Below are 16,953 nucleotides of genomic sequence, written 5' to 3'. Positions count from 1 at the left end.
ATTTTGCCTTATTGAAACACTCTTAGAGCGAGTTAACCCGCAAATTCATTTACCCATTGAGAGCATTTACCACACACTTAGGCCTCTATTCAATTGTGGAGATCCATTTAGTACCACCAACAGACAGTGGTCAGTCAGTTAACAGTGATTGATACTGCTTTCCTCTCTCGCTCGCTGGGTGGGGGTGACAAGAAAGATGCATGAAGAGAGAGAAGAAAGAACGAGGAGGGAGAAATAAAACAAGTGCAGAAACAGATGCCTTGCTGGCTGTTTCTCTGATCCTCTCAGTGCTAAAGAGACAGCGGCAGATTGCAGCGCTGCACTGTCAAATCTACCCTTAATCCCTGTGCTGTTAACTAATTGTAGAGTGCTTTGTGAGATATGGGCAAACATGCTTTGTAGTCAGGGAAAGAGGGGAATATGACCCATATGTCGGCCGTTAGCTTGTATGTTAGCGTGTCAACCTTGCAAATTTTCTGTATGGAGGAGTGATGCCATTTACAATTCTGACACATGCGAAACGCTACCAAAAATTACTTTTATTACCTTTCAATAATGATGATGTAAAGGCTACATCTATTTTTTAATTCTTTAAATCCTCTTAAATTTTATTTTGTGATTTCATAATAAAAACAATCAAATTTAGATAATATCATGTGATACAGGACAGATAATGCCTTCAAATGGAAATTGTGAGCTCAGCAGTTTACCAAAATGCTTGGCATTCAAAAGGTGACATCTGCTGTAACAATACTGCTCGGGAAACTGTTGCCGTCTAGAAGCCACTGAGGCTAACCGTTCAGCAAGCTAACAACTAGTTAACATAAATGGATATCACATTGTATGTTGTGTATACAAAATAAAAGTGGTCCAGTTGTGAGAACACTGGTTCTGCAAACTGATGGTTAACAGCTTAGGAAGTAGGAAATGCTATGTATGAACAATGTACATTTGAGACTAATGGGGATGTCATTAGTTTTTATGTGATATGTGATTATAAACTTGAGTATCACTGTGTTAAATATATGACCAGATGAGGATTGAACATGAATGACTATAGCAAACGCATCCAAAAGCTTTTGAAAATCTGGTCCAATTGTAATCCTCCAAGTCACACCACTTTCATGACTGAAGGCATTTGAATCAGCCTTAACAGGAAGTAGTGGCATAAATTAGGCCTAAAAGTGCTGTCAATGAACAGTAACTGTGTCCTTTGCTGAGGGTCATTCTCCATCTCTCTCTCTCTGCTTTCTGACATACATAACTCAACGACATACGGGATTGTGTTCCTGTTCAACCTTTGCTATCGTCCTTAGACAGGTGGATTGCTAAAACCTTAGCTTATAGTGGATTTATTCCCTGTAACTTTGGTGTTGGCTAAGTATGTTTAGAATTATAATGAAATTACACCACAGTATACATCCGTATGAAACTCATTTCTATGCAGCAATGTGCAACATTTGTCTCAGAGACGGCCAATGTAACCCAAACTTAAGTGTTATCGATTCTTTTGTGTTTTAGCAATTCGTGTTGCATTATAAAAAATAAAATGCAAAGAGTCAGCTCGGTCTCAGTTTGCACGTTTGCATAAAATGCTTCAAATTGAGCTGATTTTTATTTAAGCATTGATTGGCTGGCTTATGGGCATTAATGGATAGACTCTAATAGTACGGGCTTACAAAGATAAAGAGCCACACAGACAGTTAGGATAATTTACACGCCACTTACAGCACTAGTATACAAATAAATCTGTGGAAACTCCACCACTGTTGCTTTTGCGAAGATGACAAACACAAACGCAAATGCCATTATCATCGATCGCAAGGCTTTTATTACAAACTTCCTGAAGGAAACTGTTGGGTTTTCTTTTTTTTCATCTGAAGCAAACAGGAATAAATTAACATGCAAAAGAGGCAGGATTTGTTTTGAACTGAAAGTCAATCTTGCAGCATTTAGACAGGGCATTTTTCTCCCCAAACGACTCCATTCAGGCCGCAGTGAACAACGATCTGCAGGATGACGAAGTGAGTCTTAAAGAAGAGCTGGAGTCAAATAGAGGCCTCTCAATGACACCCTCAAGGTTGGAAGCTCAAGGCTGTTTTAATGTGAAACTGTGACTTTTCCACTCAGTAATCACCCTGCAGATATCAGATAAATGACAGGTATGGGGGAGGAGTTCATGGGCCTAAATAAACCTTGGTAGAGGCAACTATGAGTGGGCTGAAGCAACGGCACACCATGGCTTTAACAGGAGACAGATAAAGCTAGTCAGTGTGCAGAATGATGGCCAGAGAAAGAAGAACAAAGTATGAGGCACACATACACCGATCAGGGATAACATTTGGAGAGGTAAATAACATCAACCATCTTATGATAGTTCAGTGTTCTGCTAGGAAACTTTTGGACCTGGATGTTACTTAGACGTATATCACCCGTCTAGTCCAGACCAGATATCCCCACTTCATAGCAATGACACTCCTTGATGGCAGCAGCCATCCCCAGCAGGATGCAGCCTGACACAGTTTAGGAACAACTGAAAGAACACAAAAAAACAGCTCAAGGTGTTGACCTGGCCTCCAAATTCACTAGATCCCAAACTGATCAAGTATCCACACAGGCCCCTCCCCTCAACCCGTAGGACCTGAAGTCCCCCACTAACAAAATTCTTTTCCCAGACACAACAGGGCACCCTCGGAAGACCCATGTCCATTCTCTGATGAGTCACAACTGTTTTGGAGGCACAAAGGAAGACATACACACTTATAAGTCATAATGTTATGCTTGATCGTTGTACATCACAAATGATGGATGAGCTAGTTGGATGATCATCCTGCTCAGCCTTAGCCTCAGCCTTACTGTGGTTTACTGTGACACTTGAAACTTGGCTGCTGAGAGCACAGTTGGCCTCACCTGTGTTTTTCCTGCGATGAGTCTAAAAGGTCTACTGTTACAAAGCACTGGTCATTGCTTACAAAATAGGGACATAAGCAGGTTTTCGGCTGTAAAAGGGACAACAGTAGAGTTGTAGCCCTGTCCACTTTAAGTGGACTATAAAGGCACAGAATCTCATAACTGAATCACTTTGGATCAAAGTCTGCAAACTGAGGTCCTCACACAGTTATTTAAATACTCCAACAGGCTCATTTTTACATTATATCACTGTAATTCCTTACGGTCATTATGGTAGCTTCATTAGGGTAGCTGCTCAAAAAGCTTGTTAAATTGTTAGCCTTTGTGGTTTCATCTAATGCCCTTCTTGGCTAACAACCACAAACTGTAAATGCTGCATGTTTCAAAAATGGTTCATTTGTTTAGTTTCATAGTCGACTTTTACTTTCTTGTTTCTTGAAATGGAGAAATGATTTGCATCTTGGGGCAACTTTAAAGAATCGCTGGGGAATAAATATCACCAGCAGAGTGCTGCCACTTAGGCTCACTACTGGAGTAAACATACTTTATTACTTTTCACCTCTAAAAAATGCATAAATATTCAGAAAGATTGAAGAGCGTTGAGGCATAGGGGGTGTGTGAGTCTGCGGTTTGGAGAGGGAGGGAGCTGCAGTGTCAAAAGTGAAAAGCTCAGAGGAAAATTGAGGCCCCATAATGGAAGTATAATGGGCTTAGTGTCAGAGTCTTGCAGACGAGTTGGGAGGGAAGCACAGCTGCCGTCATCCTCTTTTACCTCAAGGCAGCATAACGGAGTTTAGGAAGCAACGAGGAGACAACTCCGAGACCCAAACAGGCTTTAGAGATACACCAACAGCCTAATGGCTGGATGTGGATGGAATTCATAACAGTGGGATGGTCACTGGTCGTCTCTTTGTGGGATTGTAGAGCATCATGTCTCAGACTCGTGATGAATACTCAAAAGGTTTCCTCTCAACTTGTGGAGGGTTCCTCCTCAAAATTCATGAGCAGAAATGCACAAAATTTTATTGAGGAAGATTTCTTGGCTGGAGTTTATAAAAGTGGATGAAGATACTTTTAAAAGAAAGAAAAAAGTGCTCTGAGGCCCGTGTGAAGGAGGGATGGACGGGACATCGATGCAGATATAGATGTCATGTGGAGAGATATTAATTCATCTCATGTATAGAACAGCTCACTTGCATCTCAATTTACTAGCACCACTGTACAACAGCCAACAAGACAAGAATTAAATATGAAGCTATGCCCCTAGTGATGACTTCTAATCCAGGGAAGACGATCTAGTGCTGTCGTAGATCTGTGAATGACTGACAGGCTCTAACCAGACATGTTGAGACGCTTATCTAACGTCTTGTGTTGTGATAGATTTCCAGTGAAACACAAGTGGGGCTGAGGGAGGGTGGGGGCAGGGAGCAAGGCTGTGTGTTCGAGAGTAAAGGATTAAGCTTTGTCCACTCTGTTGTGTACAAAATGTGCACTGGCATCTTCATGAATCCGTAGTTAAGAACCAGGATCCAGATTTAGAGCATTCTCATCTGTAGGGAGGGGGAGTGTGAGCTGAGGCAGAGATGCTGATCGGGGGGGTGGGGGTGAGGGGGGGGGGGGGGGGGGGGGGGTGAGGGGGTTGAGGAGCAGTAAAGCAGATTTGGACACCGACCATGTGTTGCTTATTTTTGGAAAACATCCAGATCTCTCCTATGTGACATAACAGTAGAGGCAGAACTGTATATACAGTAAGTTACTGAAGACAGAGCAATAATGGCAGTTGTGTTTAAATGTTTAGTGTGTATGTATGTGTGTGTGTGTGTCAGACCTGCAAAACCTCAAATATTAGAATAATAACCAATTTAAAGGTCCTGTACATACTTTTATATAACTGACTTTTTGTAAAGCACCGTAGCACCTTAACGACTGTCCATCTGATGAAGTTTACGCAAGTGTCTGTTAAGTCAATAAATGAATACTAAATAGTCTTGTTTGAGTTACAGCTAAAATAGCTGATAGTACATATGTTTCAGATAAATGAATTTGTACATGTACTGTACACTAATTGAAATATATAGTGTATAGTGTACTGTATATAGTGTAGGTGGGACTGGCAGTCACACAACTGCCAAACTTTTGGAAACAGAAAATCAGACTAAAATAGTTTCACTCAAGACTTTAATGATATTTGTCAAATGAGTAAAGCATCCCTTGGTACATAACACAACTGAATGATGAACAAACTGTCATAGAGGGCTGACTCAGACTAAAAGGCCCAAGTGGTTGTCAAACCTGAGCAGTAGGAGTGGGTGATGCGGTATATATGAAAGTCTTCTTCTGTGGTATATGCCATTGTTTGTATTGCAATTATGATAAACAATGTGATGTTGGAATTTTAGATTTTTGATAGATAAAAGATGAGATGATGGGAATGTCTCTTTTTGGTTCTTCCAGTGTCTTAAATTCCTGGCATATCCAGATACACCTTTGCACTGGTGCACAAAAGAAAATACTGCCAATAAGCAGTCCTGCTCACAGATTTGAAATATTGCCAGCAAAGGTCCTATTCAACAAGAGATATTTCAGGTACAGCTACCAAAGTAAAGCAAACCCTCAGTTGACAAAGCTTCTGCTTCCCATAGTAATCATCATTATCACCCAACCCTACTGTGAATAAAGTCAGTACAGTTTTCAGAAGAATAAAAATTCATGCGGTGCTCTTAATCTCATATGACGATTGGAGCTCAGAGGAGCCGAGTCATTAAAATCAAACTCAACTGAAGAACTTGGGAAAAAAAATCAAATGAAACCTCTGCAGTCCTGCTCTACAAACTCCGGGAGATGAACACAGTCTCTTCTGGGATGAAGGAGGAATGGTGGGAAGGCAGGATGAAGGAGTGGAGCAGGGATGAGACTAAACCACTGGAAATGACAGGGTGGTGATATGTAAGGACGGTCTAGCCTTTTGGGGCAGTGTACTGACGCAGGAGAGAGGAGATGGCACTGGATTCAGTGACCTCCTCAGGAAGAGAGCCCTCCATGTCTTTGATGGACGGGTCAGCTCCGGCGTTCAGCAGGAGCTCCACGATGTCGTCGAGAGACACAAATGCTGGGTTACAGGAGTAGAACACAGTAACCCCAAATAAGGAGATCCCATTGGTTCATCCAGTGAAGTATCTAGACATCGACTGGATGGATTAGAATCACATTTGGTGCAGATATTCATCATTCCTAGATAATGTATCCTAACAACAGTGAGGATCCCCTGACCTTTCCTCTAATGTCACAATGAGATTCGCATTTGTGGTTTCGAGTGAAATGTCTGAGCTACGACTCGGTGGAATTGACATGAAATTTGGTGCAGACATTTGTGCCCCCTCCCTCTGGATGAACTGTACCTACACAAGTCAAGGTTTCATTCCATTTGTTGTGTTATTAGCAAATGTTAGACAAACTAAGACTGAGAAGTACGGGTTCTATAGTTCTTTTGTTATGGATGATGATGACATAGAGGGAAAATTGTGTATCAGTGCAGCTCATTTCAGGACGTTATAATGGCCTGTATCAAGTTTGAGTAAATTTACCTCATTCATTCCATTAATACAGTACATACAGTACTGCAGTTAATGAAAAGTCCATTTGCAGTCCCAGCACTGACACCTGCCTGGACCCGAGCTTCCGTCAAACACTTCATTTCTGCCCCATTGGCAATTTGTGCCCCGCTAAAAGGGTCCTCTCTCTCTCTACGTAGTGAAGGAGGTGGGGGCAGCTCGCACTTTCTTAACCCAGTTAGTGGGTCCCTTAATTTCTGATGCACCTCCTGCCCCTCTGGCACCTCACCTCTCCTTCATCTCCTCTCCTCCTCTCTTGTTCTGAGTGCTCTTCTATGTTGGTGTCACTCGCTCACTCCTCTTAAAGAGCAGATTCTGTGCGGCGCCATGTTCGCTGATGTCAGCAGTCGCAGTGATTGACAGCCAGGCCTTTTAACCTCCAGCCCAGAGGTGGTGGCTGGCAGGCTGGCTGATGGGAGTGTGTGTGTGTGTGTGTGTGTATGGGTGCTTGAGATATGATGATACATAGGAATGCGGAAAGTGTGTGCACATGCTCAGTAGTATGAAGTGTCTAACTATGAAATGCCACAAGAATCACAAATGTGGCAAAATCGTACTGAGAAAGCTCGGAGGTAGCTTTTTTCTAGCTGTGTTAGCAGGCCTCTAAACAGTATTTTATTTAGCCAGCGGTGTGCGCGTGGCGGGTGTCTCGCCTGGGCCTTGAGCTGTAAAAAGTGGCCGGCCCTCAGGGGAGCTGTGGAGGAGGAGAACAATTTATGGTGAGCAGTAAACCCTCAATTAATCACTTGCCAGCCACTGTGGCCCTGTGCAAAGAGAGGTGGGAATGAATTTTCATTCTCTGCTATTTGTCTCTTGGAGTTCATCGCTTATGTTTATTAGTCATCTTTTTATGCCCCATCCTCGGGGCTTCCTCTGCTGAGTGCGTTATTATATGTGTTTGTGAGTGCAGATCTCTGGTGGGTGACTCAACAGACCGACACCACGCCGCCAAGCTGGGGGACAGATGGCGTAGCTGCGCGCACACACGCGCAGAGGCTCAGAGGACATGGGAACCGCCCCTTAGGGACATGTGTGTTGGGGCATGAGGGGGTCAGGGGAGTCTAAGGACCACTGCTGATTTCCTCTGGGAGGTTTGGCGATTATTACACACATACACACGCACACGCACAACACATACAGACATACGCACACATACAGTATAAACCAAAGAATGGACACACACACAGACATACATCAACACAGACGCATGACAGAAACTGTTGTGAAAAAAATGTTGAAAGTAAAGATAAAGATGAGGAATGGAGGGGAGGGACAGGGGGAAGAGTAGGGAAAGATGATTCATTTGAGACAAAAAGTGCACAAAGAGCAGGTGTGCACTTTGAACAAGGCAGTTCACACGCAGACAACATAACGTCATAATGTCAGTCAGTGTACAAGAAATGTTTGGTTGGAAAATGAGATATCTGCCATCTGACAAACAGACTTTTAGAGTAAAAAAAAATGCTCTCTGCAAATTTTTTTTGCCATAGACCATATTGGATGGCAAAGCTCAACATTAGAATCCTTCTTACCATAATGTAGTGCCGTCTGTCCTTCATTATCCTGTAAAAATCAAAAACAAGTGTTACTTAAACAAACATGTGACTGATAAAATACTCCTTTCAGCGCACAGTTGCTGTGAGAGAAGTTGTAAATTTCTTTGCTCAAACTTCCCAAGAGAAAAACTTAGACCTGCCAGAATACCAATTACCCTCTTGTTGCTGAACAAAGTCTGCCATGTTTTCATTGTAAGAAAGGGGGATTATAAGAAGATGAGATATTGATTGGAGAAACGCGTGGCCTGCAAATCAAATCTTTCAACTCACAGGGGGTTTACAATTCTGGTGAACTTAAAACGGCAAGCTACTAAAACTCACCAAACGATGCAACACTGGACCAGTGAAAGCAGCAACTTTGAACCAGCACATATCAACAAACCATTCAAACTTCAAACAATCCTGTGTTCATGGTCTTTTCAAAGACTAGTTATATTGTATCACTAAAAGAAAGGAAAGATTAAAGAACATTTAAATTAGCTCCCTTTATTCTGTCAGAAATGTGACAGTGTTAGCTCTTTGGGTCGTAATAAAGAAATAATAGCTGGATGTTAATACTATGTTTTGGATCTGAGCAATGTTGCTAATGCAGTGGTCAATGGACGGCATCCTCCAGGCTGAAGACATTCAGATACAGTACAACAGTGAAATAAAAACACTCCAGCAGGATGTGCCAACCCAGTGTATGTGACTAGCATGTGGCATCACACTAAAGTCTCTCATTAAGCACAATAGGCTCTGAGCCAATTTAGTTCAAAATAAGAACTTCCAGACAAACTTAGTGATCACCTTTGGAGACTCCTGGAAAAGTCTTTTCTGACTGATTTAGGTCTGAGAACAAAACAACGGAGACAACACACTCTAATGTGTGTGTGTGTGTGTGTGTGTGTGTGTGTGTGTGTGTGTGTGTGTGTGTGTGTGTGTGTGTGTGGAGGTATAATAAGACTCAATATATGACAGGTGTCATCAACAGAAGACTCCCCAGGCTGCATATGCACCTCATAATGATCATAAATGGTTACACTATTGCCTCCAGACTCAGAACAAGAGCAGCTAAGTATAATGATTTCAAAAACTCTGAAAGATTAAAAGCCAGGAGGAGCAATGGCATTTCCTTCAATCCATTGAAGTATCACCACAGTTACCACAGGGAGAAAACTTTTGCTCTTCTAAAAGTTGACCCTCCTACACACCTGTTATGTCTATTTCCAAATATTCTTCTGCTTACTTGCAATACTTCTGACTTAGCTTCTGTCAAACCAAACATTCTTTGTGAATTTTCTTTTAATGCTACAAACATCCACCCCCCACCCCACCCCAATTCACTCCTCTGTTTTAATTCTCCACCTTTCTTACCCTTCCCCATTTAGTCTCATCTCCAATCCCTCATTTCCTTTCCTGTCTGCCTTCTCTGGCTGAGCCCAGTGCAGAGTGATCCTATTGTTGCATTTCCCTCTGTCTCTCAGGGGCAGCACTTCAGGGACCTGCTGATTGGATTAGAGCTTTCTATTCCCTCTGGGTGGATCACTGAGCACAAATGCAAATCGCCACCAACATGGAAAGTGTGCAGTGGTTAACCCAAGACAACAATACTGTCTGTCTGCGAGTCAAATCACAACCTGTGATGTACTGCGGACACAGTGTCTGCCTCTCAGAATCATGGTGAGTGTAGAACAAAAGTGGGCAGAACTGTGGTAAAATGACTAAACAGATACACATAACTGCCCAGAGAGTAAAAATTTTACTGCCACGTGTTTCCTGTAAATATAAAATGGTTTACTGTATTTATTGAATGAAGGAGGGGAAAAATATAGTCAACACAACACACATGGCACAGTGGGACAATGATGGATGTTTACCGATGGGGTCAAAGACCTTGATGCACATAAATGCAGTACACAGTTATAATTAAAGTGTAAGGGTTTAGCCCTAATCTGCAGCAAGCGTTAATCTGCAGTTGCTTGGTCAGTCACCACAAATGCACACAAATATGCACAAATGTATGGTTTATGATAAGCAAGTAAAATATTTGAAATGCAACTTAATAGTCTTTGTGCAGTGAGTCTGTAAGAAAAATATGTCCGTATGTATGTTTGAGAACAGTTTGATGAGCATGCCAGTGCACGTGTGCAGCCTACATGCATTTTGAATGTCCATGTGAGGGGTCAACGGCCTGTCCTCTCAGCGTTCCCTAATGCCCCTGGATCCAGGACGGAGGCTTGATGGAATCACAGGAAATTGGATTGTGTTCAATTTGCTTTGGAAGCAGCCTGGAAGAGACACTCTCCACCCCGCTGCCCACCCCCAATACCTGCAGTTAGCATTCTCCCCCGCCCCCTCTCTGGTACACCCCTGTTCAAAACCTATTATGGAGCCATGTCGCACCAAACCTCTGCTTTTACATGCCATCCAAAGTTTCCCCTTGCGGTGCAGAAATGCTGGGATGGATGTCAGCAGGGAGCTCAATAAAGCAACTACTTGCACAATACCGGCAGCACAGATCCAGCACAGTGTAGTGTATTACCCTAATGGGGTGGAGCAATATGCTTAGGAGCTGCATGGGTAGGGACTGATCTATCAGTACAATTGCAGTTTTGCTGAATTTAAGTCAAACCGATCTATCATTTCTACTGCACAAATGATGTGAAGCAAGATGGATGAAAGACAACGAGAGCGAATTAAGAATATACAGACAGACATGTAGTCTTGTTTCTCAACAAATCAAAAATGATAATGCTGTAGGCCGAAAATTGGTCATAAAAAAAAAACAAATGCGGACAAAATATTTTTGAGGGCAAAATATTTTTGTGCTCAGATGTCTAACACAGCAGAAGACCTCTTGAGGCATTTTTACATCAGTTCATGAAGGTTCAGACAAACAAAAGTCAGACTCACATCAGCTGGAAACAAATAACAAAGTCAGTATGTAACTATGTTTATCTGCAGAACAACAGACGGTGTCAAAGATGTTGTATTCATTTCTGGAAAGTGGCTGAAATAGTATTTCCCATCAGTCTGAATTCACAAAGACAACAGGGCACTATAAACCAGGATTAAATGGATGGATCATAAACTTAAATTAGTAGGGGGCAAAGGGGTGCATGGAGTCCATCTCCTCTTGAAACTGTCTGTTTGTTTGTATCCGAGCCAGAGAGAGGAGATTATGGTTAAAGATTGAAGGTCTGTTGTGGACCATGAGACAGAGGCAAACACAGTGTGTGTGTATATACACTACCAGTCAAAAGTTTGGACACACTTTCTCATCGAATTGAATGAGAAGGTGTATGTTAGGATGCCCCCTCCCCTTTTATCACAATTAAACAAAGACCCCATGCTGAAAAACAAATTGGGAAAAAGGTGGGCAAGATATCATTGACAAACAATGATTTAAGTGTTATAAAATGAAACAACTATTTGCTATATGTAGGAATTTAGCAAGAATAAATAATTACTACTACCATTTAAAGAAATGGGTATAATCACTGTTCACAAACAAGACTTTAGCCAAGATGACTGCTAGTTCTCTTGGCCAAGACATGTGCTAAGTCAAGAGGAAGGTGTCATTCTTATAGTGTGAGCACAGCTACAGATTCTCTGCTCCTGTAATGAAGGTCAACAGATAATTTGAAAAATTTGTAGCCAGTGTGTTGACTTGAATTGCAGTTCCTTGAATGGCCACTTGAAAACTCTCTGCACAGAAATTCCTGTGAATATTTGCAATTTCTCTTTCGGCTCTCTTTTCTTATGTCATTTTTCTGTGTCTCAGTAAACTTTCTTTGGGCTTTTCTTCATCTCCTCCTTTACCCGCCTCCCCTGTTTCCCCTCCTTCTATCCCTGACAGCAACATTAAACAAGTGGGGAAAAATGAACAAGCAATTATGATTTATGATCAATGCATGCAGCAGCTGCTGACTTTTATAATGACAATGGTCGGGGGAGGGAGGCGCCGCGAGGGAGGATGAATGTGTGTGGGTATCAGTCTCCAGGGTGTGTGTGGGGTAGATGAGGAGTGAATCGATAGACGACTGGAATCATTGGTATGCAGATTCCAGCAGATAGCATTATGATGAGCAGGTGCCATCAATCAGAAAGCCAAGTACATATCTGAGCCTAAGGGAGGAGAAGGTGGTCCTCCTTCAGCAAGTAGCAGAGAAGATTCTGTGCTACCAAATTCATGGACCAGACTTCCTCGCAACTTTTAACTACCACAAATTTTGTGGTCAGTCTTTGAATACAGTGTTTGCATCAAGGAAGATTTACTTGTACTATTAAAGACAAAACACCAAAAACAAAGCAGAATCATAACTGAGACATGATCTGTAATTGGTACATCAATGCCTGATGAGTGGCAGCTGAATAATACCATCGCACAAACAATGCGATGAGGACATATATTATCATATCAAACGGCAGTGTTCAAGATCTCACTATATCAAATACTCAAGATCGAAACAATAACGTGACAATAATAAAAAACATGACTCGTGGCGTGAATGGCGCACACCCAATACACAGCAATTAATATACAAAGTCACCACACACAATAGCAGACTTACAAATAGCTTTTTCAGCTTCACACACAGGTAAACAGCTCTCTGAGGTTGTGTGTCCCTCACACACCCACACACATATCACCAGTTACGCATTATACAAATTCTATTATAATTTAAACTACTGGTTCTCAACTGGTCTGGCTTTGGGACTCAACATCACCCCTTAATGACAAGCTGTGACCCAAATCAAAGAAAATGTTCTTCTCAAATTTATTGAATGAAAAGATTGAGCAGTTTGAACCTGGTATAGTACAATAAAATATCTCAGTATGAAAACACAAAACCAACAAATGTAACAATAAAGAAAAACAACCAGCAAGTGGCAATGTTAGAGAGGGAACTATTACCTTTTACGCTCAATTAGCTGCATTTTAATTCATACTAAAACTCCTCACTTTAGTAACTGCAGCCTTTTTGCAACCACAAATTTGTATGTAATCTCCAGAAATGCTATTTTTTAATTTTCTCTCATTTTCCCCTTTTTTCATTTTTCCCTCCTTTTCTTCATTCTTCTCTACCCCCTCTTCTTCTCTCCCTTCTTCTGGTCTTTCTCATCCCCTCTTCTAAGCTTTCCTATCCCTCTCTACCTCCTATGTTATATCAACAACTATGCTGATCAATATTTTCTGTCTGTCTCCTCAGGTTAGGGCAGAATTCCAGCCCATTGTGGACGCGTTGAGGACCTCCTGGAGAAGTTTTTTTGCAGAACTGGATGGCCTCGTGCCAAGACAATTGGCAGTTTACAGAGCAGCGACCAGGAGTGGAAGGAAGCAGTCGCTCCAGAAACTTTTGGACTGTCTTGGAAAAGATGTAAGCTGACGAGCAGATGACTAGAAAGAGATATTTTTTGTTTGTTAAGATTTTCATCTTACTGCATGTTTCTTTGTCTTGTAGGACACTAATGGGAGAAGAAGGGCAGCAGCGCTTCTTGGCCAGCCACATTTTATATCAGGCAAAGATGATTCTAATGTCATCAGGATGTGTGATGTAAGAATAATTTTCTCTAATGAAAAATTGTGTATATGCATTTTTGACAACCTCCCAATCTCCTCCTCTGTCTAACCATCCTTCCCTCTACTACATTTCCCTTCAGTGTCTACCTCTTCTCTTTCTCTTTCTCCTTTACTCCCTGTCTCACTCCTTCTCTCTTTCTTACACTCCACTTCATAAAGTGTTGAATTATGTTAATGGTCTTACTCTATTTCCTCTCTTTTCAAGGCACACACTGACATGCTGGACAAATACATAAAGGGCATACAGCTGGGCCTGCTAATCGCCTGCGAAGGGAGAAAACGGGCCCATTCCACACAACATTGCCGTAGTGGTTGAGGAGACTATTGCTCTCCATCACATGAAAGACATTGCAAAAAGTTTTGCGATGCTAATGGGTGTAATACACTCCATTAACCTTGAATATCCAGATGTCATGAACTACTCTTTTGAGTTAATTCAGAGTTTTTATGGAAGTCAAAGCAGAGCATGCCTCTGCGAGAATACATGGCTTATGAAACAGGATCATGAGATACAAAATTAAATTAAAGTCTTCCCTCTGTCAAACACTCACATTTACATTTTACATAAATTACATTTTATTGTTGTGTGGAATTGAACCCTGTACGCACACTCTCTAATGTGTATTAATAAGACCATTTTATTTTCCCTGATCAGGATAAAGGCCTAAATGTACAGTCAGGCAAACATGTATTTACAAGGCTGAAAATGAATACAATCTCTCATATAACTAATTATGGAGAGTTACTGCAGCATCTTTAACTGTCCACAGTGACGATTTGACAGAATGAAAGTGCTTCTGTTTCAGCTTTAGTTTGTCATATTGTCATATTAATTATTATTGTGTCTCTCAACTCACCACATTTAATGGGAGGGCTGAGGCTGCACACCTTGCTGCAGCCTTTCAAAGTCGTCTGCCGTAGCACAGTCAGTGTGTTTACATGCACAGCTTAATCAAGCTATGCTCGAAATTGGACTTTCTGAACGCGGTCATTGTCCCAGTTTACATGCAACGGAGAAAATTGAATAACTGACAGGAACATTTCCTCCTCCACCACACTAAGTGGCAATATGTGTCTTGGCAGTGGATTAATATGGTCTCTTTTCTGGTTGGCCTATTACGTCATATACAAAAGAAGAGTCTCCAACAGGTAATAGTACAGCTTTTTTTAATCTTGTACGTAATGTGCACACTACTTATGGTGCAGAAAAGATGCGCACTATCCCTCAGGTGGTTCTTCTAATAACTTTTGTTGACTTTTGTGGAGTGTGTCACATGTGCACGTTGTCCAGTCAAAGTCCAATTAAGTGCATACATGTCAGAGAAAACTGATTTCCAATCGCATTATCTGTGTGTCTTAATTGGAAAAGGAAAACTCTGAGGTTGTTCAGTTAAACCAGATCTGGTGGTACCGACACTGGCTTGGCAGTCAGATCAAATTGTCATCAATTGTCATCAAATTGGGGCGTGTCGCGCCCCACCTGTCATGTCTCGTTCTCCACCAGTGGGGTAGGCCCCACACTTTGAAAAGCACTGCTGTGCATGCACTCACTCACACTCTCTTTAACGTGCTTCTAATTCTCTTGTACATTTACATTTTGCATACATTACATTTGCTGTCCTGTGGAATGGGAGCCTATACACGCACTCACACTCTCTTTAATGTCTTTAATTAGACTTTATTGTGTGAGAAGAAATTCATTTTGGACAAGGTTATTGTTTCTTTATTATATATATATTATTGTTCCATAAATGTATTTGAACTGCAAGTCTATTCAGTGTGATCTTTAGGAAACTGGTTAACTTGCCATTGTGAGTCAAGGCATAGTCAATAATTGTTTGCTCAACTTGCAAGTTTAAGTTCAAAAGCTGCCTTAAAAAGAAGCGTTCAAGTAACCTGAAAAGCAATTGTGGTGAATATATATATATATAGTTAAACTGAAAAATGTAAGTTGAAAGGGTGTGTAACTGTATGTTCTATTGACAAGGAATAGCAAGTTTTCTCAAATCGGGGATGTAATAAATTTAGCAGTTTGAGCTCAAATCGTCAAGTTCAAATGCTACAAAACTCAGGAGTTAAATAACTAGTATAACTGAACATAAACATCATATAAGCATACATCACGTTAAGAAGAGAAAGTAAGTTTTATTTAATGCATAATGTAAGTTCAAACAATAAATGATCATTAATTAAGCAATTTATATAACTTACCTATCCGAGTTGAAATAAAGCTTTACTCAAAGTTGAGTTAACTCATGTACTGAAGGTAGCTTTTGACCTTAAGTTTATAAGTTAAACAAAACTGAAATTTCTGGTGTGTGCACTAAGAGCCCTCCCCCCACCCGACCCTTTTAAAGGGATGTGCAGACCGGGGCCAGTCCTAATTGAATCTGGGTCTGCTCTGTGAGCAGGGAGAGGTAACCTTGCCACTCAGTGTGTGAGCACTGCCACCCAAGGTCAAATTATCCTGACACCAAACTTACTGCCCTTCACACCCCCTATCAGTGTCCTTCATGTGCCTAGGAGTTTCCTCACACACTGACAACAGCAAGAGGGGGTACTTGAAAAATCAGTCAGGGATTATTAATATTTAAAGTGTGTTACATCTCACTCTAGAGCAGGTAATCCAGACTAAAACAAACCCCATGTAGCTACAGCACAGACAGCAGAAGTGTGCCTAAAGCAGTGTATAATTTCAAAACTCCAGTCTGATTTTTAGCTTTTCTCTATCCACCAGACAATTTTTTCCTTTAAATCTCCCTCTTTTGCCCTGTTCCTTAATGCACATCTTCTTTCCGTGCTCACTTCTCTCCCTTCCCCATGTTGCAGAGCTTGCTTGTTCCCATGGGATACCTTAGCCTCCATTAAAGCCATCAGAGGAGGAGGATAGGGTTGAGGCTGAGAATTAACATCACCAGAGGCCCCGTCGATCCTCCTGCGGCTCATCGATGATGTTTAAAAAGAAATATATGAAATAAATAAATACATAAAAGAGTGTAATATGAAAATCAATGGCCAGACAGCTGGGGCTGTGGCTGAGGCATTTGGAGTGAGGGACTCATAAAGCTGAGTACTGCGGGAGACTGATGGAAGGCAAAACACTTACTTTGTTTATTCCCTCTCCTCACCCCCGTCCCCTCCCCTTGCTGTCTGTATCCAGCTCTCACTCTCTTACTCCTCCTCCCCCCCACTCCCCTCTGTCTGAAACAGTCGAGGACAGCTTTAATGCTCCTGACAATTTATGTGGACGGTTAAGAACGATGGAAATCAAATAGTTGAGTGTAGGCAAGGCCCAGTGAGTGGCCAATAA

At 41.6% G+C, this 16,953-nt stretch overlaps 1 protein-coding gene across 1 annotated transcript in view; it reads right to left on the bottom strand.

The window, feature by feature from the left end:
- Nucleotides 1-5,071: 5,071 nt before the first annotated feature.
- Nucleotides 5,072-16,953, bottom strand: part of acbd6 (acyl-CoA binding domain containing 6) — a 31,703-nt gene continuing 19,821 nt past the window's right edge. Inside the window, exons 7-8 of the mRNA XM_047587958.1 lie at nt 8,054-8,084; nt 5,072-6,019 (exon numbers count right to left, since the gene is read on the bottom strand). Coding sequence (XP_047443914.1) covers nt 5,868-6,019; nt 8,054-8,084 — 183 coding nt within the window. The 3' untranslated portion in view covers nt 5,072-5,867. The remainder of the gene's footprint in view (nt 6,020-8,053; nt 8,085-16,953) is intronic.

Source organism: Mugil cephalus, chromosome 6, assembly GCF_022458985.1.
Source record: "Mugil cephalus isolate CIBA_MC_2020 chromosome 6, CIBA_Mcephalus_1.1, whole genome shotgun sequence".
Taxonomy (NCBI): domain Eukaryota; kingdom Metazoa; phylum Chordata; class Actinopteri; order Mugiliformes; family Mugilidae; genus Mugil; species Mugil cephalus.
This window is presented reverse-complemented; position numbering and strand designations above follow the sequence as displayed.